Source organism: Cyanistes caeruleus, chromosome 3 (assembly GCF_971803275.1).
Source record: "Cyanistes caeruleus chromosome 3, bCyaCae1.hap1.1, whole genome shotgun sequence".
Classification (NCBI taxonomy): Eukaryota; Metazoa; Chordata; class Aves; order Passeriformes; family Paridae; genus Cyanistes; species Cyanistes caeruleus.
In genome coordinates, this window is record NC_141703.1 from 96,794,849 (window position 1) to 96,820,995 (window position 26,147).

Here is a 26,147-nt window from a genome sequence, read left to right on the forward strand (position 1 = left end):
GAATAATCTACCACTGCAGAAACGTGGGACCACCGGACATCCTAACGTGATCAGTAGAGCTGCACAAGAGAAGAGTTTTTACAGCAACGTCCTGCCCACCCACCCTTTCCTATCAAGGATGTACAGAGGAGCTCTTTCCAGGGGTGTCAGTTCTCAACTTGGATTTCAAAATGTGGAAGAGCATTGATTTGCTTATCTTCAAACTGCAGGCTTGTCTTGTTGGCCTGCTGTTACTCAAGTGAAACCATTTGCCATTTATATGGAGGCTTGTAGATGGCATTCAGCTAAAGAGGGCTCAAAACACATTCATTTAATATAAAACCTCTGTCCAGCAAATATTATCCCACATAAGTAAATCCCAAGCCATAACACAACAACATTTTGTTTACAGCATATCGCTTTTGAAACTCTAGTAGCAAGTTATTGTTCCTGCACACAAACTGAAATGTTTGAAGTCTGCCTGTTTCAACATCCAATCTGAACTCTGCTCCTACACAGCCACCCACACGCTACAGAATCAGCATGTCCTGTCCCATGGTTTGCCCTGCTGTGTGTATGAAACCAAGTGGTTTCTTAACTAGCAAAGGCTTCTAGCAAGAAAACACTCTAACTTGGAGGAACACTGTTTAAACACATTAAAATACACCACAGACTTACTCCATTTCTCAGAACATAATAAAAAAGATTGGTTTGACAAATAAGGGAGACACCAATTAATTATAGACTATTACAATGATGAAACCTCAATCAGATGAAACTAATTCAGTGAAACTGGAAGTTCCCCATACTCAAACATGATTATTAGAAAAACGTAATTGCTTTTCAGCCTAGACAACAGTCACAAGCCCTAGCCCATCTTCTTTTACCACAAATCTCTTAAAATTCTTCAAAAACAGTGATATCTACTATAGCCTCAGTACAGTTAATGAGCAGGTACTGCTTTAGAGTTAAAGAGTCTATCATGACACCATGCCTCTAATTCAGCTTGTATTCACCTGGCAAAAAGTCACACTTGAAAACTACAATGGCTGAGACTGTGTGTTAAGTTCCATCACAGACAACTTTCACATGCAGGCTAAAACAAGGCTCTTAAAATAGGGAGCTATTCTGGAAATGCTGACACATCTTTAACACTGTGAGTGGGCGCCAATATAATACACACATTGTGTACACATATGTTGCTGTCTTCCTGGGAAGCTTAGCTGAAAGCCCACATGGTTGATGTGGGACAGCAGGAATGCCTCTTTGAAAGCGCTCACACTCCTTATTCATAGTATCTCAAACGAAACCCATGGCATATGGTAAAATTATGCCATTTTACAAACCAGCACTTATGGCAGTGAACAATCCTTTTGAATCAAAACTACCCTTGACACTTCAACAAAGAAAAAAACACCTTGATGACAGAATTTACACACAGTATCAAACATTCAAATAAAAAAAATGCTAAGAGCTAGAATTGCAGAGGTCACCAACAGTTTAACAAAATGAGTTACATCCATTACAAACAGACCTACTTTAGTTATTCTTTTTCCACTAAAGCACACACCCACTATAGAGGGTCAGATTCACAAAAGAATAATGAAACAATAGATGGACCATCTGCTGTTACACAAAGCAAATTGAAAATCCAGGAATAGAATATATGGGAGCTATACTAAAATCAGAACTACCTTTCCATTTGCTTTTACTCCAGATTCTTAGCTGAGCTTTTAAAAACAAAAGCAAACAAGAAAGGCTACCACACAGGAAAGCTGTAAGAGAGAGAAACAAGTACACATAAAGGTTGAAAAGAACAGGACAAATCCTTTGAAACTTTTTTTTTCTTCTCTTGGCAACTCTAACCTATACACCAATTTTCCAGTGACAAATACTCTTCCTTCTGTTAATAGAGCAAATGACTGGCATTCACAGAACTGGCTTTCCACAAGGGTACAGAAGGATATGACAGTTATCTTAAATTGCATATCCATGAATATCCACAACCTAAATGTCTTCACAGATTTCAGTTCACTTTTCTCTACGGTTTACTCACCTCCATTCCAGCTTATTTAGCCACATCAAGCACAAGGCAAACAGAACTCCTTAATAGGCTTAAAACAAGTGTGAAAAAATAACTACCCAAGGAAGACTGTCTTGCATAGTACACTACTCAAAAACAAAGTGCAAATAAACAAAGGAGCCATACATTTACATGTCTCTTTTTCCCAACAGGTACCTTCAACTGGTGTAACAGATAGGACTCTTCTGTTCCATTATGTTTGAAGGATTTAGCCACTAGACACCTTTACAGTGTTAAAACCCATACCAGGAGATTGGTCTTGCTCTTTTTTGTTGTTTTGTTTACACTGAGTAAGCATAAGCTAGTATATTTTTCTAGTATTTCATTAGCTATTACCCCTTCCAGTAAGAGTGGACGCACTGGGCTCATAGGTTTTGAGAAGGTATGTCAAAGTCCTTCCAGTTATCCACTCCAATAACAAACTGCACTCTCAGAAATCATTAAATAAAAGATGGAATTTTAAAACAAATATCCAAAAATCTGTCTTCCAAGTCCATTTAAAGATATATTGTAGGATTCTAAAAAAACTATGTGTATCTTTTAGGTTGCCTATGACAGTTTAGCATTAATAACGCTAAATTCATGCAGCGCAAACAAAAACCCTGAAAAAAGCTTTTGTGCTTTCAGAAAAGCATTTTGTATTCATATTCCTTTTAAGCCACTAAAAAACTGTTATGTGGTGTTCAAACATGTCTCTTCCTGGCATTAGGATTCATTAAAGATAATTTCAAAGTGACTGCTGGGATTCATGATCCTCACAGAACAGCTTCCCTCCCCCATTCTTTTCTTCCTCCCAGTGGAAGTGGAAAAAATGTGAGAAAATAAGCAAGTCTTTCTCAGCACCACTTAAGACAACTTCATAAGGCAAGATTCCTTTCAGATAATCATTACAAGCCTGTCAGTCATACATGGGTGTAGTTAATGAAGCCACATAAGCAGAGACTGGAGGACAGCTGGGCACTGACTGGGTCACCCCTGCTCCATCCTGCTGAACACCCCCCAGACGAGCGCTGCCTTCTTACATGACTGTGCTCTGTAAGTGATTACAGCCCCATTCCTCATAGGGCATTAATTACAGGGATTAACAGTAAAAGGAAACACATGAACAGGATGCTACATACTTTTGGGGTTTGTTTTTTGGTGGTGTTTTTTTTTTTTCTTTTAATCTTTGTGTATTTGCTACAGCTATGAATTAAGGAGTAAAAAGGATGTGCAGAGATCTGAACAAAACACTACAATACAGTCTTCCAGTCTGCCATATTAAAGAAGCCCATTAAAAAAATGGCTGGAGGAGAGGATTTGAACCTGCTGACACATGACTTCCTAAGCAAGACAAAAAAACTGGCTATATATGCCACATTTTCTATATTTTCCACACTTCAGCATAGAATATGTATCATTAAGCTGTAAAACCACTGGAGCATTAGCCACTGGGAATGAGCTGTCAGTAAGATGCACTTATGAAGTGGATTAAAAATTCTTATGAAGTTAGAACAGACACAAGCCTTTATCAGCACTCCTATCACCCATCATTACTCTGCTGCTATAACCAAAAAGCATGTAACTGTAAATACTACTCTTAATTCTAGAAAAACCTGGAGCTGCTGTACTGTAAATTAAATGGCATAATACTTATATCTAAGTGACCTATTGTGACTCAGGCAACCAGTAAAAAATAACGTAAATAGAACTAAAGTATAGCTGTTCAAACTCAGAACAAAAAATACAGACACAGCCTATTCATTATTACCAACTCAGTGTTATTGAGATGATCTAGAAACTGAATATGTGATTTTCCTATTACGGTGTTTCAGAGCTGAAAACTAGAACAATATTTCATTACAAAAGATTACTTTTTTCTAGTGTTTTAAAACCAAATAACTTAGAAATGAAGAGACAAAAACAAGCTAAGTTAACATAACATAGACATCTCCTTTACTGCTGGCACATTAGGCAAGCAGATGTTCTTAACAGAGACTGTCATCATTTTTAATGACAAACAACAGTTGGAACACAGGTTCTGCACTTTAGGATTTTCACAACAGGCTGTATATCTGAACAAACCAAAATATTTTCAGGCTCTATTTCTTGTATTATATCTTCCTTTAACATGCATGTCATTCATAGAGTATTAAAAAGAACTTACACAGCTCTACCCTAACTGTACTGATGAAAGGCTTACATACCCTAGTTGCTGAAACTTATAACTTTGACATTGAAGAAATTATTTTTCTTCTGTCAAAACTAAGCATTCTCCAAAAATAAGAATAGTACTTAGAGATTTTGATACTAAACCTTAAAGTAATCTGGTAACACAATAATTTAATTTTCTACAAGTTACACAATGACTAATTCTCTACAGCCCCATAAACCTTTCAAAATGCTGACATGAAAAACATCTGAAGGTGTTTCTCTTTGTCTTTTCACATTCTCCCACTGGAGAACAGTTAGAATTAAAGGCCTGCTCTAGGATATACACCTGTCAGGTCTCATCTATTAATGACTTTTAAAAAAAATTAAACATTATTCTAACCAATGTTCCTGGGTACAAGACATTTTATTACTGATCCTGAATTTCATACTTCCTATGACAGATATTCATGACTCAGAATCATCTCTGAAATGAGTTCATAAAATATTCTGTTGGCTAAGGACCATCTTCCATTGGAACAATTTGAAAACAGATGCTAATACAAGTGTCTGTCTTACATTAATGTCCTTTAACTTGTAACAGGAGGCACTTTTTTATCATTCAATCATTCCTTAAGCAATAGTGTATTCCCCAAAATGTGCTATTTTAAGAGGGATAACTAACAAATGAACTTATCACCTCTTAAAAAGTAACAAGATTTGTGATACAGAGCCAATGAAGGTGTTTGGGTTTTTTTCAGGACAAGTAAAGAGGTTAGTAAAAGCTTTCAGAACATTACTGAGGCCTAGCACACACTCAAGAAACAATTAAGATTATTAAAATGTTTCTTTATTCATACTGTAATCAAGACTAGAATTTGTCACAGAATAATCCTCTACACAAACTAGGGAACGATCACAGATTTTCTACTAAATATGTCAGTTTCACTTCTTTGAATGTGTGTCCTGGCTCCAGCCAGGGCAGGGTAATTTTTTGCAGTAGCTGGGACAGGGGCATGGCCAGGACCCCAGTGTTATTCCATTCCAGCTCAGGTCATTTCATTCTGGTCAGAGTGGTGGGAATGCTGGTCCTGGGCCAGGGGGAACATGGCTGCAGTCAGGTCAAGCTCCCCGCTCTCCTTTTTGCAAACTTCTGTTATTACTATTGTTAGTGCTCCTGTTCGTTTTCTCATCTCACTGCTGCTTCTCGTACATTATTCTACCTGTGCCTTTTGCACTTCCAGTTCTCCACCTGCTGCAGCAGGGAGGGAGAGGGGAAACGGAGAAGAGTGAGTGGCAGCGTGTGGTTTGGGGTTTGTGGGAACACTAAATTGGGGAATACCTTTCCCAAACCAAGAACAGAAGTTAGTCAACAGACACTAGAAAAAAAGGTGAACACTGGGCCCCAGATACAGCTAATCATCATTTGCAGGAGACTCTGACTGTAGTCACTCATAAGCAAGCCCATGGATCATTCTTTTCCTGCCATCAGTGCCACACGTCTAACCCAGTCCTGCAGTATGTCAAGTACTTTCTCAAGAGTCTTGATATTCTCCACCATTGGTCATATCAACATAAACAGACACAGTGCAATACTTTGGATTGGAGCTCCAGAGACAGAGATAGCAGCTAATCAGGAGTTGATAAGACTTCCATACCTTATTACTCAGTATTCCTCCCCATCAGGAGGTAGCTGCATTGTCCAAGGTAGATGCAAAACTGGGGCTAATATTCAATAATGAGATATGGTTGTGGATTTTATTTCTAAAGACACATCTGCTGGGTACACCAGACAAAACAAAGTAAGGCTCAAATTACTATTAGTGATAACTTTGAGTAAGAATCGTGGAATAAGTAAGGTAATCTTGACACATTTTTGTTACACATGATAGGAATAATTTCCTTTTTTATTCTTGCTTCAAATTTCAAAGCCATACTGTTTCACTGGTTTATCCTAGGGGAAAGCAAGGATGTGTTTTGTGAACTCTCCCACAAGTGGTATCAAGTAGAAGAAAAAAAATTAAATTTAATTATTTTTCCCCAAAATTCTTCTCCCACTGTAGAGTCACAGCTTGCCAAAACTCAGCTAGTAGCAGTGAAAGGCTAGCTCATCAGGTAGGCTGTCCAGGTCCCCAGTGGAGTCCTAGCTGCACAACACATCAGATACTGTACTAAAATTACATCTCCACTCTTTGACCATTCAAGAACTATAAATGAAAGTCCTCCTACAGAGAGATCACAACCTTACCCATACAGAAATTTAATTTAGCTCAATCCATATGCCACCAAGTACTATAATCTTTCATTGTATACCCCAGAAATGTGTTTCTTAGGCATCTGTTACTTCTATGTTTCCCCTTATTGCCTTATATCATAGCAGGAAGAAATACAGTTATATCTACCTCTCCATCAGATACATGAAAAGGAGCAATACAATCAGTATTATGACCAAATACACTAAAATGAACAAAAAATTACTTTTTCACTGCTTGTGTGATCTGCCAAGATATCTGAAAGCTGTACGTACAATAAAGCCAATATACTTAGTCAATATGTATTTCACTTCACACGATGGTAAAAATTAGGTAATGACACAGATTATGGGGAAAATCTTCCATTATGAGACAGGATAGCTCTTTAATTCCAACATGAAATCTAAGCAAATGATGGTGAAAGTGCTCAGTGTTTTATCATATGCTAGAGACAAATATAAAAACATTTCAACAATGAGTACCTTGGTTGCACTCAAACCAGAAAGATTAAAAATGTTTTTAATCATCTACATTACTAATAAGAGACAGATGACAGTCACCTGGTTGCCTGCTCAGGAAGTTTTATCCCTCACATAAATTCACTTAGTGACAACTTCTTCCATTTGTACTACGGGTTAAGATGTGCTTCTTCTCAGTTTACTCTTGGTCCTTTCCACGTATTACCCTGTTTCTTTGGATTTTTTTTGGTGAGTTTTATTAAATGCAGTCTTTTGTGTAAATATAACACCTCCTTTCAAATCAAGCAAATTATATTCCTAAACTGGTTATCAAGAGAATATGCTTTTAAATAATTTGTAATTGCTCAATATAAAATAATGAGACTTGCCAATATATTCATCTTGCAACCAACAAAACTGTTTTGTGCAGACAACAGTAAACCTGTATGTTTAACCACTAATCCTTGTTCCTCCAATACAAATTAACCATATTAAAGCTTTGCCTCATTCTAGAGCATGCACAATATTATTGAACAATCTGTAAAAACAAAGTTAGCTTGCAAATGTGCAGCCACTGATAAAAAGACTTGCAAAATATTTATATTAACTCTGTTATTTTTAGTGAGATTCAAGTAAATTAGCTTTATTAATACTGAAGCAGAGAACAAAACAGGAAGAAAAAAAAAAAACTTGAGTCAAATGATCATAAAGTATTTTTAAAATTCCATGACTATCAAAGTACTCCCTAGCATGCCAGATTTTAATGAATGGAATACAGTAGTTCCATCCATTAGCTTTTCCATCAATATCCCACTCTGTCACTTTTGTTTTGAACTAAAACTTCAACTATGTTAATCTAAACATATACTGCCACTTTTTCAAATGAAGGTTATTTCTTACTCTTTACAGGTTAGTGAAACTGTCTTGACTACAGCAAGTCAACTGTCTTGACTTGATACACAGCAAGCATGTCTTCTAGGCTGATTTTTTCATCAAGCGTTCCTTGGACAAAGGATTACCACTACAGCATGATTGTTTTTATAAACTGGCTCTACTTTACTTTCAAAGAGCTTCTATTGACTAAACAGCAAGTGTAGCACTTGAAAGCGATTATTTCCAACTTTTTTTCCATCTCTTTACAGAATAAAAGCAGACTTTCTTTCATGTTTCTAATTTTTAATGGAAAACAATGCCACATAAGATTAAGAAAAGGAAACCATTTATTTTTATAACCTAAAAATAAAATTATATGTGCTTATAAGTTTAGGCATACATTTCATAAAAATGGATCCTTTCTTCTATAATCTCTGTGCTCCTGCTTGCATGGCAAGCAGCTTCCATCATGCAGGCTAGTGTTGAAGGCATCCTAAAACAAATACCTTTTCACTGAATACAAAATACTTCTGGAGATGGAGAGGCAGAGACCAAAATTTTCTAAAAATCAAATGCACATAAAAAAGTGATTGACAAAAGATACATTCGGGTCCATTACAGGAGCCTTCTTTTCTACATGCTAAATTCAGGACCCAGCACTGCCTGCTCTTCAAGAAGTTCCCAAAGTTGCTAACTGGGGCTTTATCATACCTATTAACACAGCTCTATTTATGGTTGGTGGCCATGGTCCGCCCCCACAAGCACAGCTGCTCCCTATACAGACCCTGCAGGCAAGTATGGGGAAGGGATGTGAGACAGAGCTACTGCAGACCAGAAATGGGTACTGCTACCCTCACTGCAATAGAGTGCTTCCAGACTTCTCTAACCAAAAATACTGGGTCAGAAAAACACCTACTTCCCCAGCTCACTGTGCCATCCTATACTATACCCTGAAGATGAACTGAAATCCTACAGAAAACTGTGTCAGGTTAGACATTGCAAGAGTTATTTTGTATAACCCTAGCAGCAAAACTATCATCAGCTTTATCATAAAGGAAATTAATGTATAGAAAGCCTATGGGACAGATTCCCCTAACTGTGCTTTTTGAGAGCTTTCACACCTGCCTAAAATGGGTATAAATTGTATGGCACCTTAAAATTTGGCAACAACATCATGCACACTTTCATAAGGCATTAATAATTATACAAAAGACAACAAGGAAAATATCAGACTGTGCGTATATCCCCTTACAACCAGCTCAGACATGACTGTCAACACCACATTACTTGTAAAATAATGTTTGAAAGAGACCTTTCACTAACATACAAAATGCTGTTTGATTTTATAAGAATAACAAAGTAAAAGAAAAAGTGCATGTATCTCTCCTCTACACAACTAGATATGAATCAAGGCTCTAAATCAATTATAAGAATTTACAAGCCATTATTTTTTCATTAGGATCTTTTGTGGTTTTAAAATCCTTGTCTTCCTCTGCAATCTGAATAAATAGTTGCCTCTAAGTAACTCTGGTACTAATACTTCCTTTGTTCTCATTTGACAGTACCCACCCCCAAGCACTGGAGATGATAAAAAAAATCTAAAATTTAAATACTGCCTTACAACAACTGCAGTCACAGCCTGTTTGCATTTATGCTGAGAACAAGCTGTCATAATACTGCTCTACCATTTGTAACCTCCACGCGTTGTCACCTGCCCTCTGCAACAAGAGTCTCTTTGTCTGAAAAGTGTGTTTGTGTAACATTCCTTTTTTAATTTAAACTATAGCCAAAAATAGCAAACAGCTTGTGCTCCACCAGATCTGCACTGAAGCTCAGCTACTCATGTGGGTCAGGTACAGTAATAAACCAAAGGGTTTATTAAAGCTGTTTGGTTTTACATCTGGTTTTACATCACATCTACGGAACAGGAAGGGAGAAGAGGGTGGAAATTCTCACCATGACATGAAAGCTTAAAAAAAACCCAAAAACACTGTATTTCCTCCTCCCCATCTAATGCAACCCCATCTAATCAGTCATGCATTCATTTTTCCTGAGAAGAAACTTCTTTGTTAGAGGCTATTTACTGTAGCCAAGTTCTTATACTAGGAATCATCTAAAAATACAGGTAAATAAATACAAGAGGGGAAAAAACAAATATTAGATTCCCTTCTCTCAGCTTCAGCAAGATTAAACAGTCAATATATCTCTAAATTGTGGTGAGACAGTTTAAGTTTAGGGGTTTACATACCATGTTAAACAACAGATTGATGGTATGTATAGCTTAGCTCAGAATTTACTGGAGACCAAAAACTATATAATATGCTTGGAAAACAGAACAAATCAGGAAGCCCATAACTTTTATTCGACAATTACCACGTTATCTATGTGATGTCAATCAAAAGCCAAAACTGGCTCTATGAAAAGGGCCATTAACATCTTTTTCTGAATCTCTACCTTCTATTTGTCAAACAAAAAAAACCATCAGCCAAAACAATCTTAACTTCTCCAAACAAAATCACCCTGAATTAAAACTTTGCTCTTCCTGATCCTTCCCACAATCAACAAAACCTCCTCTTCCTGGAGACACAAACAAGTTGTGAGGCTAGCTAAGTTATAAACTTCTTAAATTCCTATAAATTAAACAGCAAGTTTGTGATACAAGCAGAGGTAATGCAAGGAAGCAGACAAGACACACAAGACAGAAGTACACAAGGGGCTACTGCATCGCAGCAGGCACACCTGACTCCCATCCTGATACTATTTTTAACCTCTTATTAAGTCTGTACTTTCAGGATAAGAAGAAATACGTGAGAAATTTCTGCAGCAGAAAGAACATTGTGTACTTTAATGTAGCAGTTCAAGGACTTGATCCAAAAACCACAACTGATCACAAGTCAAGATGGACTTAAGGAAGAGAAATGGAATACTCTATAAACCCAGTAACCAATATCAACAGTAACAAAGGAGAACTTGATCTATCATTTGAATTGCAGGTACAAGACCTCCTTACAAGACTTAAGAGAGTATAAGAATTCTGCACCAACATTTAAACAAGCTGTACAATATAGAAACACATAATTTGAATCAAGACATCAAACAGCCAGATGCACAAGAGAATTTAATAAGACTTTTTAGACAGGAACAGAAGTGGTTTTGTGATCACCTTGAAGGACTCCTTTGACTCTGACATATACTTCATACACACCTTCCTACACTGACCACAAAACCATCACAGGTCTTCTCTTGACATCTTCATCCTTACCATCCACTGCTTAAGAAATATCCATCTTCCACTTCTGGAATACCACTTAAAAACAAACAGCCAACCAACTCTGGCTGAACCAAGGTGAATTTTAAGAGATTATTAAAAATATACACCCTGGTTTTACACTTTTCTGCCTCTCCTCATATAAAAGGCCTATAGCAGAAGGCAGTCAATATTAAAAGTCAGAGAAAAAGTTCCATTTCAAGACATTCTTCTAAGATATGTTTTACAGGAAATCACAGGAAACCTCCCACTTGTCTCCATTAGTAAGAACTGAAGACTATGTCCAGCACCTTGAATGAATCCAAATGTACTCTCCCCACTGCCACTTTATTCTTTAGTCTTATTATTGTAACTTATGTGCTTGATTTCTACACCTGGATAACACATTTATCTCAAAAACTGCCATTCTGTGAAGTTTTTATTTTTTCTGAATTCCTAATTCTGGAATACAGCAAAAGGGAAGGAAGTTTGGACTTCACAGACATGATGTTTTCCAGCTTTAGTTTACTTCCCAATAAACAAAGGGCGACAAAGAAAAGCAACAAAAAGCAGAAAAGACAACCCCAAAAGCCTCAAAGACACAGAGAACCTTTTTAGAGTAGATGACTCTGAACCAGTAATTCTAATAAACTTGCGTTAATAACTTTTTAAAAAGTAAAATCTGTGACAAAAAGTAAAATTACTTCAGTCATAGAAAGATTTCCATACAGCCTGTATGTAGTACAGTTTACAGAACTTACTGGACATTATCTCTTACTTCATTAAGCAAGAAGACTGAAAGGACATAATTTTGTAGAAGACACCATACTCAAAAATAGATGCAGTTAAGCACAAGAAACAAACTTGCAAACCCTATTTTCCCTTCTTAGCAAGACTTATCCAATAGAGTACAGAATGACAGCACCATCTACTCTTAAATGGCTATCATATGCATTCGATATGGAAACAAGATACTGTACCAGCCAGATTACCTACAAATGGCTAACACCAAAGCTTACACTACCTAAGTGCTGCTTCTCTAACTTGTTTCTTCCACAGGACCTTTGAAAACTAAAATTCATTCACAGGATCTTTGAAAACTAAAATCTCTGATAAATTATTCACAGTAGAGTAGTTTTTGTGTCATCACACAAACAAAATCACATGTATATTGGCACTGGTTCCTAAATGTACCATCACTATAGAAATTAGTCAATAATGCTAAATAAGTTAAAATTATACCAATCAAATTTATGAAGAGTAAAGCATTTCTCTTTTCTATGATGCGCTTTTATCCACAAACCAAGACAGAATAAGAATGAAAAACCACAGAAACTGTCCAGGTGCCAACATTTGCCTTAGCTTTTTTTAAAATTTACTATTTCCCAATATTTCCACTACAAATTGACTACTTTAATGACAGTCATTTTAGAAGCATCTTCAAAAATACAATCTTCAATTGATCACTGCTACAATTACATTATAATACTTGTTAATCATTTGTTGATGAGGTTAATGCAAGCATATTTGGAAGCAAAGAAACTATCAAAACACATTAAAGCTACTAAACACATTAACAACTTCTTTGCTAAGTTACCAAGAATTAGCATGATAAAGTATATTGAAGCACTCCTTAGCAGTGCTCCAACACCTAGTCATATAGCTCAGCAAACAAGTACACCTTCATTCAGGATGCACTGAAATCATATAGACTTTTATTTGGAATGACATGGGTCATGATCTAATGAAGTAATTCTTACAATCTTTTCATTTAAGCATTCTGACAGTCAAAATGCAATTTGTATTTTGGAAACACAACTAACAATTTGAACACAAGAAAAACATTTCTATTATGCTCCTTTTCTCAAGCTCTGAACTCCATCAGTTAAGCAAAATAAGATAGCTGTCAACTTCTGAAATACTAATTTTAAAAGCCTGAAATAGTTATTGTGATTCAGTGCACTTCATTAGTATGATTTGTTTTAAAATTGCTCCTCTCCAGCCATCTCAGAAGAATGGCCCAAATATACAGTAAATATGCTAACTACACCTTCTCCAAAAATTCTGTGCTTCACAAAAGACATCCTTCTAGCACCACTGTTACCATAATACAGAAAATGAAATGGGTAACCAGAAAGAAGCAACTCCAGCAACTAGACAAGAGTTACTAACATATTGCCTGAATTACTGTACAGAGCTTATAGCACGTATTTTGAAGGAGTGTCACTGAAACTGGCTTTAATTTTTGCCAACTTTAAGCAAACCTGTAACTAGATTGGGGTTTCATACAACACAAGTAAGTCAAAATAAAACCTGCTTATATAATCCAACTACTCCTGTCAAATTTCCCTTGTCATAACAAGTTCATATTTCCTTTGAAACACAATGACTTCTATACATATACCAAATGGGATGCCTAAATTAGGTAGCCATGGGCTCAGCGATGCACAGCTCTCTCAGGAGTTCTGGTAAGAATGCATCCACATTGAAAACATTGCTTTGCACACAAATTCACACACAGAAAACATGCATTCATCAAAATCTTTACTGATCACTGAAACACCTTAAACAGTATATTTTGCTCCTCTTGGAGCGTTTCTGCCTAAGTATATTCACATCTGGACAGTCTTGATGTTCTATAAGAGAAAAGTCCTTAGATGTCAAACAAATTTCAGACACCCTACCAAGCCCAAAAGACTACCACAGTAGACTGAGTAGCTATAATCATTGCCAAAGATCTGGAAGGAACATATGTACAATTCAACCATAACAGCAATGACATATACAAGAATGTAGACATTTCACTGCTTCTACCAACAATTTCACCAGCTGTAAAACTATACTGCCACCATGCCTGCCTCAGAGCTCAAATGCAGACAGACAGAAGAGCAGGAATTCAATCCTCCATTCGCTTGACATCTCATTCTCCACCATCTCCTTTAAAAAGAGACTTCAGATAGAGCATTGTCTCTTTCATTTAAATAGATTTACAGTAATAGCACACAAGGCAAAGACTAATGGCCACAACAGTGTTCAATCCCCTCTCTTCCCAAAACAAGACTGCAGATCTTGCACAGAATTTCCTGAAATATTGTTTTTTAAAATATTAGGTAATCAAATCAAATATTAAAAACCTCTTCAGTTACCACCAAGAGTGCAGATAAAGTGGACGTTAATTCCTTTTATTAAAACTGAACCATTGCAAATCAAGAATCCATTATGTTTCTGAAAAGGTTTCTCAGCATGAAGCTAACGTTATCATTTCCTTATCATAAAATTACATAATATCTGAAAAGTGTGAATATTGTTTTGCATCATTCCATCGCTTGTGAAAATTCTAAGTCAATATCCATCATGGGTCCCAAAGTTTAAGGATCTAGGGTAGGGAGGGAGGTCAAGCTCAATCCAAGTTAACAGTCCCTCTCTCTACCACAGGAAAAACTACATACTGTAAGCCCTGTGAATAAGCAATTACAATGAAATGAATGTTTTATGAAGGAAATGCACTTGGTTTTAAAGGTCACAAAGTGACAGATAAGAGCATACAGCAAAACAAATCCAGCAAATTACTGATTGACCTGCAGGGTCAATGAATCCAAGCAATAAATATTTCTGCTCTTTGAATAATTAAAAATGTCAAAGCACAATGGCTGCAGACAACAGTGTTAAGAATGCAGATACACCAGATGATGTACTTCATATTTAAGTACTTCACTTACCTGTCCTGTGACTGCTCTTCATACATTCTTTCCTTTCCTTCTTTAAAGAGTCTTATGGCCCGTTTTGATTTTTTCATAAGACTGTCAATGTAGATTTTAAAATACTCATTCTCACTGAGTTGTGCGAGTTTCTGGTTGTCATCATATTTGCTCAGTATAAGTCGCAAATGTTGGTAAGTATCAGGTAGAATGTCAAGTATATAAGGTGGGCTGTTTTTGAGTTGAAGCTTTGGGTTTTGGCACAATCTTACCTATAAGCAAAAACAAGAGAATGTAAAAGACAAGAAATCCATTGAGGCAAAAACTGATTTGATATTTTCAAATTTATCAGGTATAACATACTTCTCTAACCTCCAACCCCAAAGAATTAAATTGTACTTCATTTATATTCTGTGAAATTCCAACACAGTTTCTGATGTCAAAAGGGGCAAAATTTGACTTAATCTTGTCACATCTCTAAAAAGCAAACAAGCTTACCTACATATTTGTGGGTTTGCCCTTCAAGTATGTCTTTTCCTGCCTAATATATGCTAAGGAGTATATCAAAACACAGCATGCAACAAATGCCAAGAGCAGTACTTTCATACAGCTCTGTTTGCTGCAGGTAACTTAGCTACAGGTGTTTAAGTATCTGCTAAGAACTGACATAAATTACTTTGTCATCTGCTGTCTCTCTTTATCTAACAATATAGCCTCTTAGACCCTAGGGAAATTTAATTTTGAAAGCTCTGCACTTAAGAAAATGGTCTGAACTGTGACAGTTGTTCAAAAATTATTACCTATAACAGACAGACTTTAGGTCACTCAAAAACAGATATTGTAAACCAGAAAACAAAATTATTATAAACTCATTGTTTTCCAGCTCCTGGCTGGAATAGAAGTTCAGTACTCTGCTTTTGACTGGATGAGGAGGTGCCCACTACAGCTTTGTTCTCATTCCCCTACCTGTAACAAAAGACTCATAGGTCAAGAAAAGGACAGGGAGAGCTCATTCACAAAATACTGTCACAGGTATTTAATATTAACGTACTTAGCCTCGACTTGGGGAACTTAATTCATGTAATTATCAATCAAATCAGAGTAGGGTGACAAGAAAATAAAACCAAATCTTAAAAACACATTACACCCACCACTCCCTCCTTTCTGTGCCTAACTTTATTTTCCACTCTACCTCCTCCCTCACTATAGCACAGGGGATGGTGAATGGAGACTGTGGTCAGTTCATCCCACCTTGTCTGCCACTGCTCCCTCCACAGTGGAAGAACTCCTCACACTCTTCCCCTGCCCCAAACAGGGGTCCCTCCCACAGGAGACAGCTGTCTTTGAACTTCCCCAACATGAGTCTTTCTCACAGAACACGGTTCTTCATGAACTCCTCTAGAACATATCCCCTCCACAGGGTGCTCAGGAACAGACTGCTCCAGCATGGGTCCTCTGCAGGGTCACAAGTCCTGCCAGGAAACCTGTTCCAGTGTGGGCTCCTCTGTCCACAGGACCACAGATCCTGCCAGGAGCCTGTTCTAGCACATGCTAGACACGTTAAGGTGTCACAGCCTCCTTCAAGCATCAGCCTGCTCTGATGTGGGGTCCTCCACGGCTTAAAGTGAAAGCCAGCTCCACTGTGGACCTGCATGGTCTTCACCGTGGGCCACGGGCATCTCTGCTCCAGCACCCAGAACACATCCCCCTCTTCCACTGAGCTGTGTGGCTGCAGAGTTGTTTCTCTCACACATTCTCATTCCCCTCTTCCTTGACTGCAAACTGCTTCTGCACAGTAGCTTTTCTCCCCCTTCCTTTAAGACATGGGGCATCACTGCTGCCGATGGGATCAGCCCTGGCCAGCAGCAGGTCCGGCTTGGAGCCAGCTGGTCTTTTGGACAGGGAGAAGCTTCTGGCTGTTACTCAGCAAAACTACCCCTGTGGTCCCCTTCACTACTAAAACTCTGCCACTTAAACCAAATAGAAGAAAACATCTCAATGGACTTGGAATCACTGTGATCCCAAATGGCACAAATATTAATTGAATATATATTACTCAGTAAATTCAGACTAATAGAATACCTTTATTTGAATCCAGCTCCACTGGAACTGTTACTGGAATTGAAAGGTACTCTTTGTTTCTTAGACATACTTAATGTAAAAAGGTTAGAATTGTCTCCTGGCTATCTAGATTTTCTGATAGTTTGCTCTGTAATTTTCTGTTCTAGAAAGAAAAGAGACTAAAACTAACGTGTAGTTTTTTACTGCTGTTGTACTGAGCTATTCAGGCTCAGCTAAAACATTGCATAGAGGCACTTTCTAGATGTGTGTACAGCTGTACATATGCAAATACTTATGAAAAAATTAAGACCATGTGGTATAAATGTTTTATAGGCATCATTTGGAGATTGCCACATTATATATTAGTGACTTTGACATTCTTTTGAAGTAACTAATGAGGTTATAAAAACATCTTAATACTGCTGAAAGTAGATTCCTATTCCTACTAATCTATCAACTTGAAAAAAGTACATCCTTGAGCTGTACTTTCTGTAAAAAAAGCTGTCACTTTCTGGGTGAGAAGGGAACAAACCTGTATCCTGTAACACTCATCTCTTAAAACACTACCGCTATTGCTGATCTCTCTTGTAATTTCTACATCTACAACATTAAGAAATCCACTGCCTAAAGATTGCTGCCACTACCAGACTTTCATGCACCCCAAACAGCAAAGCAAACAGGTAACAGTTTGTGTCTGAAACATACAGTGCAAGAACACAACCAGGCAATTAGACTGCAGTAACGGGAGGTCATAGTTAGAAAAGTGGAGATAGAGTGGACAAAAGTCAAGCACTAAGTTTTTAAAAAGTCTAGCACCATTCAAAACAGTGTTTAAAACATGACATTAGAAATAGCTCTCCTCATTTCGCTGATTGTTATTTTAGTAATTTCTATTATTCTTTCAACTCTTTGACCAAGTAATACATCAGGAAGCCTTCTGATGTGTTGTAGAACAGTCCTTATCCCAGAGAAATTTACATTTCAGTAGGAATAAAAACAAACAGAAGCAGGCAAATATGAACACATGAGCTGTTCAACATGCTGAAGAGTGGTTCAGAGACTCAACACCAACAGTTTGGTATTACTAGACATAAACTGCAAAGTTCCACAGCAAGCTCTCAAAAATAATTTAATGGCTTATAAAGGAAGCTGAGAACAAGCTGGAAGGAAACAAAAAAAAGTAAAGCATATTTGATCATCTCTTAACCTGTAATGAACTCTGAAACTGCAATCTACAACTGCAAGAGCTTTGAAACTGTGAATAACTTGTTTATGTTTTATGTGATAAAGGTAAGGTCATCAGGATAAAAAAAAAGGGACAACAGGGCCCCAGTTGTGGGTTAGGAGATGTCTAAGGTAGGGTTCTCAAAGAATAAAGATTGGCTATGATAGCATTCTTTCAAGATCAGAAAAGCACTGAAGTTAGGCTGACAGATAGAATTCTCTAAGGAGATGTCAGAAACACAGACAAAGAACCTAACATGTGTAGCTACACCTGAAAATCATCCATGCAGAGACATACATGAATTTCTTTTAGTAGAAAATTAAGAACTGGAATCCCAAATGCAGAAGTGAAAATCTTTATGAAAACCAGATTTTTTACCTCTGAACTTTGAGTTCACTGTGATTTCTGGTTTAGTGAAAACTTGAAACCAAACTGACATTCTTCACAAGACCAACTACAGGTGACACAAATCTATCACTGACCAGGCCTTACAACTCTCTGAAGTAAAATCACAAGGGAAAAAAAACATCTGAAAGATCAAAATGTTTATTTAGAGAAAAGTCAGCAATGAGAGCAGACCACAAGCAGAAAAGGCTGCAATCATTCTGAATTACTTATTTACCCCAAGTTAAATCTCATTAAGAAAGAATTGTCTTTCTGAAGTCAACCTTTTCAATCATACGTGCCAACAAGCAGAACAGAAGTGATTTCATATATGTTAGAAATACCATTAAAATTTTAAAACAAGAAAAAGCAATTTGCTCATGCTGGTTGCTGTATTTTCAACAGTCAGTCCATTCAGCTAATACAAAAAGAATATCCCCTTACAAGGAAGAACTATTTTCTCTTCCAGAAGTTCTAGAAAGTTTTCTTCATTTTCACACCCTTACATAGAAGGTAGCTTACAAAGACTCGCTTTCTGCTAAATTTGGAGAGATAAATAACAGCACATTACCAGCACATTAAACCTTAATGTTTTAAGAAAACCATACAAAAATTCTTCAACACCTTCATTAGTTTTATGCATTAAAATTGAAAAAAAATACTAATATTACGTTCAAATCAGTGATCCACTGAAGTAGTATAAGGTTTCCTTCACTTTACAGAGTACACAAGGCTTCAAAGGAAGTAAGTCTGTAAGGAGATGGTTGGTAAACCATATGGTTTCCAGTCAGGATGTCCTGACACATACCACAGCAGTTCACAATTAAAAGTAAGCAGTAAGAAATGACACCTGCTGACGCAAAAGATTTGCCAAGACCTTTCTTTAAAAGAAAACAGAACTCAAAACAAATAAACACAAAAAAAACCCCAACACCCCTAAAATAAAGAGTTCTATATTGCACTTTACAAGGCAACTCTCACCAACACCTTAGGAACGGACATGAATCATATCTCTGTGTGATTTTTGTATTGTTATGACTGGAAGTAAACATGTATATATTTAGCAAGCACTCAGTGGTGAAAAATGAAAAGCAGCAAGCAAGTTAGTAAAAAAATATCTCTCTTACTGAGGCAAACTGAGAAAAAATTAAGCTCCTTTCCACTAGCTCACACTCAGGGAAAATCCAAGTACTTAATCCAGAATCACAGAAACAATAAGAGTGCGATCCTGTGAAAACTGAGGCATTACCTTGATCTACCAGAAAATGAATTAGAAACAGTTAACTCCAGAACTTCCAGACAAGTTAACTCTAGTTTCTTTGCAGAAAAAAACCAGCCCCTTCTCCTTGCCCACCCCTAACCAAAATAAATGCCACTACTCATAACCCTTTTGAAGATATTTGACTTAAATTATAAGGCATTATTTCATAGCATCATTGGAGATGAGAGTAATGGAGGCCTATTGTATACAATTTCTTGCTAAAAACTATCTTCTAGTCACTCTTTAAAGCAAAGTTGAAGGCCTTTGACTCACTTGAAAAAAGGACCCTTGTTAAAACAAAGTACAGCAGCCTTAACACAATCTGTTTAAACACCTAAGGCTAGTCAAAAAGACAATACAAGGAAAGTAACTCAGCTAAAACAGAGTATCTAATGAGTAGGACATCCGCTAAACACCGTTTTCAGCCTCAGTGAATGGGTCAGAACAATTGGAGCATCAGTGCTCACACACTTCCAAAACTACACTTCCAAAGTGCCTCACTGAGCAAAGCTGCTGCTTCTGCCACGCTGCACAAAATACCTAAAGAATTATAAAACACCTTGACATACCACAAACAGTATAAAGGTAGCCCTGCTGTTAAGATACCATAACAACTCTCTAGCAATCCTCAACATCCAATGCAACCAACCATAAATTCTGAAAAACTTAATCAGGAGGGGATAGTAAGGAAAATGGTCAAAGTTGGAACATTATGGTTCTTCGACAGAGATTTCTTCCTGCCTGAAGTCACCTGAACTGCAAAGCATTTCATTTTCCAGAGGGAAAAAAGCTCTTGTCAGAATATAAGTAGAAATGACCCAAACATCTATCTTTTTGACTGAGAATACAGTAAATGTTTGCTCAACCACACTGCAACTGAGCCATATATTTCCATAGTGGAAGAATAAACACCAAGACTGCTGATACCACAGACACACAAGGACAGTTGACTTTGGAGGGTAATTTTACCTTCTTCCAATTAGAAAGAGAGAAGCTTCTGTTTCCATGTTTAATTTTGTATTCTTTTTCCATAACCAGCATACACATGACATAAGATTTCCTACCAACTTTGACCATAGAATCAATTACACAAAGTTTTGCAAAGGATAACCAACACACGCATAGTTTCAACTACCATGCTCTGTATACTCAGATGATGACAGATGTTAACTTAAAACCACAATACTAAACTGCAGAGGTAACATAGCTTTTACTCACCAAGTCAACAGTATAAGCTTTGGAGAAGCACTCTACTTTGCTCTTAAATAATTCCTAAATAGCAAATCAATTCCATCTGCATTTATACAGTCAAACAGCTGGTGGGCCATGACAGTGCACCGAATAGTTTAGGCAATATTGTTAATCTTCATAGCAGAAAATTTAATTATTTTCAGGCCCAATGAATAGGAGGAATGACAAGTGATTACAAGTTGATGAAATACACCTACTTTAGAAAATCCCATTCATAATGTGTCACGATTTTATCAGCTTGAATCCCACACGAGTGAAGTGTAAAAAAATAGCACAGACAAGTCTAAGTAGCCCAAGCAGTAAACAGACCTAACTACTCCAATGTTTACATAACAGTAACTCTCTCCCAAAGTTGGTCTCAACATACCCTTATTCTCTAATGGTAATACATGGCTAGGGTCTAGGTTTTAAAAGTCCTTAGGTTTACAATCACAGAAAAAATACCTCATGTACCTCACACACAGTTTAAAGAAAGACCTAAGTTATTTGTTAACAATATTTATTTTTCATTTATTTACAGGATACAAACTTTCTAAAATATAGATCATGCTTTAAAAACAGTAATTTGTTTCCTACAAGTCCAGAGATACATGGTCAACTTTCTTATACAATGCAAGCATTGAAAAGCAAGGCTAGCCTTCTAAACCATAAAAGAAATATTATCTTTTGCACTGCACAGGAATTTAAATATTTTTGTTTCTTAATGATAAGAACCCATGAGAAAAGCAGTAGAGAAACCTGATTGATGCTAACACTTGTTTTCCCTTTAATAATGCAGTTAATACTGTAAATTCACATAAGGCATATCAATAAACCACAAAAAGTATAGATCCCAGTAAATGAAGTATAAAAAGGAAAGATATATAGACAGATAGCAATTTACCTTCACTGATTATCTACGTGCAGATTGTTTTTTTAATTCCCTGCAAGAATGTTGCTTATGGCAACTTTTACAAACAAGGATCTAAGCAGGAGCACTATTCCAACGTTCTGTCCTGCTAAAGATCTCTTTTTCAAAACCCATTCTTCTTTTCAGACTGATAATAGAAGTTTAAAAAGAAAGTACTCAAACAGAACTGCAATATTCTGCCTATTCCAACCTAAAGTATCAGCCCATGGAACACTGATCTTATCATGAAATCTGAATAATTTGAAAGCAGGACACAAAACCAATTCTACACAAAGGAGTTTGCATAGTGTCTAGGTAGACAGAATTTTTGTACACCATAAAACTACCCTCATAGTACAGTTCTTATAGGGTAGGAATGTTTGTAGTATTGGTTAATCCCTCATTGCAAACAAGTAACTCATACAGAAAATCTCATATGCTAGAGGACAAAATTACAGAAAGAAACAAAAGAAAGATAGAAGATAGCAATTTTAAAAAAGATAAAAATGCAAACTAGAAATTATTGAGCTCTACCACTAGTTTTTAAGGCTGCTCTTTTTTCGATGTTTGGTCAAGATAAAAGCTTTGCTGTGTTTCCATTTTTCATTTTCTTAACATCATTAGAATGAGGGAAAACTTCAGCTACCTTACTACAGTAATAAGATGGTTATCATAGCTACTGTAGTTAAAGAATAAACAAGCATAATAACTGTTATTACAACAAGTAAAATAGGCCTCCAAGCCATAGCCTTACCATGGGTAGCACCCCAGTGACTTGGCAGAGCTACTGCCTTCAATAGGTATTAATTTGATCCCTGACCCACCACAGAAATCAGTCATAGGACATACTCCAGAAATGGGATTTAAAACAACAGTTGATCGAGCAGGTTTCTATTTCTGATTTTAATCCCTGGGTTTGATCTAGGCAGAGGAAAAAATGACCTTCCTGTGCCTGCTGCCACACAAGACCATGAGATTTAAATTTGTTTGCCAGCATATTAAATTTGCTCAAACACATCCTTTCACTACAAGTACCAAATGCTAAAAACTCAACCAACAAGCTAGAGCATTCTCACACTATGACATCATCCTGTCTGGTATACTTTAATACAATTTGGAAATAAAATTTGATTAACTGAGAGCAGCTTAAAGAGGATACATTAAAGATCCAAATTGAGGACACTTATCCAGTAAAATTAAAAAGGAAGCACAGCACAATGTCCAGCCTTTCCAGTGACTTCTACCAAACAGGCCTTCCTGGCTGTTCTGATGGACTGTGACAGATAGAGTTTCCTGTATTGGATGAGTAAAAGCAATCCAGAAGCCTAAGCGTGGGATAAAGACTTTCTGATAATTGTGATTATACAAACAAATCAGGGTATAATCTTACTATATAGATCTCTAAAAGGCCTGACACAAGGAAATCAGAGCTCTGCATTCCTCACGTGGTTTCAACAACAAACCAGATTCCTAGTTTCCAAGCTGAAAACTTCCTCCTACTGAAGAAGAGTACCTACTTTTGAGTATTTATACTTGCAGTTCTTAGCACAAGAGAACTCACTGTTAACAGCATCCTGACCATTAAGAGGAAAATGTCAACAGTCTGTGTGACAATACCCATTTTTGCTAAAGCTGAGGTTTTAGTTTATAATTGCTATCAGAAAACACAGTGGAAATACAGATACTATTCTTGGAGCATCAAAAAAGAGCCTACAAAGATTTCAAATACAGTGTAACACTTGTAAAGGCACATTTCATGAAATAGTCTCTACCCTGCCAGTATAACTAATTATGAACGCTAAGAAATATTGAACATCTTATTTCACAAGAGCCCCAGGGAGTGCAGAGTTGCACTAAATCACAGAGTTAAAAAGGAGTAACTGTATGGCCATACGTACCCCAGGCCAACAGGTAGCAATCCTCACTGCTCAGCAGTTTCAAGAGGAAGCTTTTAAGTATCACCCCATGTGCAAAGCAGAGTGACTGCATCTCCTGAACAGCAAGCCATGTTACAATCAAACTCTTCCTATCACTGGTAAGTCACTCTCCAAGATAATCTATCATTATACAAGCTGTCATTTCAAAGAATACTAAACAAAATGTATCAGAGTGGCGAGGGAAAGCAGAAGAGCTAAGAAGCTACCGTCTATCCCCTCGCTTCCTGAAAAATGAGTTTCAGTATAGTGCATTTCTAGTTTCAAAATTAATAGTAGACATACTTATAAATCATTAAAATGCAGAACACATACTCAAAAAGTTAGGCATGCCATACTAATCTGTTTACTAAACTGACAAGAGTGACATCCACCAGTACCCACGCACATTCCTAAAAGCACAAACACATCTATGCTGCCATCACCAATATATCTCACAGGACAATTAGCTTAACTGAAGTTTAATACTTCAGAGGTCTTGTTTGCAGACTAACAGTGTGATACAACATGAAACACACAGAATATGTGATTACAAGTCTAAGTTAAGCAGCTTTTGGTTAGGACAGCTCTTCAACTTTGAGTCATTTTAAAGGATCTGAAAATAACAATAGCCTAAGGCAAACGCACACATTTGTTTTCCTTCCACAAACCAAGATTAAAAAAAACATAGCCAGAGGCCACTGGAACAGAAAAACAAAAAAAAACCCCAAAAAACAAATGATGCTTAAATAACCTAAAACATAAGTCCCCTAACTTCCCGAGGCACATGCAGCACAGCACTCAGAGCTGCAAGAAGCTCTCTGCCCCCGTGTACCTATTTAAATACCCATTCCTCACTGTGCGTGTACACGGATGCACAGAGACACCCACCACTTTGTCCATAAGCTTCCAGGTCTTCTCCACAGTCCTGCGGTCGGCAGCTGCCTGCTTGGGGGGGCCCACAGCATCCTGAATGGCATCGATGAAGCCCAGGATCCGTCCCTTGCGCGGGTTCCGGCCGTTCAGGGAATTGGCCATCTGGGAGCCAAGCTGGCCGCAACGACAGAGAAACACAGGCTCGTAAGGTGCTCCGAAAACATCTTGTCATAGAACCCGCCGCAGCCTGCGAGGCAACACTTCCTTCTCCACGGGCAGGAAAGGGCAAGATCAGAGCATGTTTAGGAACAAGCTTAACTTTTCACGACAAACAGCGTAAACCCACCTGGCCCGGGTTTACATTGGCAGAAGCGATCTCGGATTTATTGTCAACACCGCCAGTCGGGAGGGGGGAACGCACCCGCGCCCGGCTCCGCGCCCCTGCCCGTCCCCGCGCCCGCCGGCCGCGGGCACATGCCCGGCACGGCACAACAAAAGAGGCCGCGGCGGAGCGGGGGCAGGAGCGGGAGCAGAGGAAGGCAGCGCGGGCAGCAGGCAGGACCCCGCAGGGCAGGCGGGGGCAGCGGCACGCACACGCACGGACCGGCACCGCGCGGCCGTGTGCCAAGGGCGAGAGCGGCCGCCGGGAGAGCCGGGAGCGGGCGGCCGCAGGGAGGCTCCTCAGCCCCCGCGGCGGAGCGGAGCGCAGGCGAAACGTCTCTCCGGACGAGGCTCTCCTCCCTCCGGCCGCGGCGGCTTCAGTGCCGCGGGAGGCAAGCGGAGCGCATCCCGCCCCGCCGCCCGCGCCCGTCCCGCTCCGCGCCGGCCGCCCGCAGGACTCTGCTCCGTGCGGCTGCTGCTGGCAGCGGGCGGGCCGGCGCTGCCCCACGGGGAAGCGCGGAGAGCTGCTGCCCCGCCGCCCGTGTCCCCTCCCGTACCCCAGCCCTCCCGGCGGGCGGGTGGGAATGTGCGCGCTTGTGTGGAGAGTCCTAGAGGCGCATGCAAAAGAGACAGAGAGAGAAGAGAGAGAGAGAGATGCACACGCACAGGTCTGTCTGTGGCACCGCTCGCAGCCCCCGGCAGGCTGTGGTCTCCCCGCACTCCTAGGAAGTGAGGCTGGCTCCCCGGCGGCGGCGGCCCCGCTCCTTCTGCCGCGCCCGCCCCCTCCCCGCGGCGCGCTGGCGGCCGCTCCTCTCCTCGGAACATGCCCACCCCCGGGACAACACTCCGTGCGCGCCTGCGCGCCGCGCCGCCAGCGCGGCCCTCTGCCCGGGGGCGGGAACGCTGCCGCATCACAGCCAATGGCAACGGCAGATTCGCTTGATTGACGCGATATTCAGCAAATGGGAGCGGGTATAGGCACGGGGCGGGACAGCGGCCCGGAGCGGGCTCGGGCTGGGGAGGGGGCGGGAAGGAGCGGCCGGCAGGGGTGGGAGCGGTGGCAGAGCGGGCCGGGGGAGGGAGGAGGCTCCGGTCCCACCTGGTCCTGCCGGCTGACGGACAGCCTGAGGCCTCTGAGGGCGGTGGGGCGGGGTTGCCTTCGTGGGGACGCTGACATTGTCCCTGT

The 26,147-nt window shown here is 38.9% G+C and overlaps 1 protein-coding gene across 3 annotated transcripts in view; it reads right to left on the bottom strand.

Annotated features, from left to right (window-relative positions):
* Window positions 1-25,800, bottom strand: part of CBLB (Cbl proto-oncogene B) — a 126,640-nt gene extending 100,840 nt beyond the window's left edge. Inside the window, exons 1-3 of one of the 3 annotated variants that reach the window (XM_086883214.1) lie at window positions 25,628-25,800; window positions 24,596-24,754; window positions 14,742-14,992 (exon numbers count right to left, since the gene is read on the bottom strand). In XM_086883214.1, coding sequence (XP_086739340.1) covers window positions 14,742-14,992; window positions 24,596-24,754; window positions 25,628-25,786 — 569 coding nt within the window. In that variant the 5' untranslated portion in view covers window positions 25,787-25,800. The remainder of the gene's footprint in view (window positions 1-14,741; window positions 14,993-24,595; window positions 24,755-25,627) is intronic. The other 2 variants (XM_086883213.1, XM_086883215.1) reach the window with 2 other exon arrangements.
* Between the last annotated feature and the right edge of the window lie 347 nt (window positions 25,801-26,147).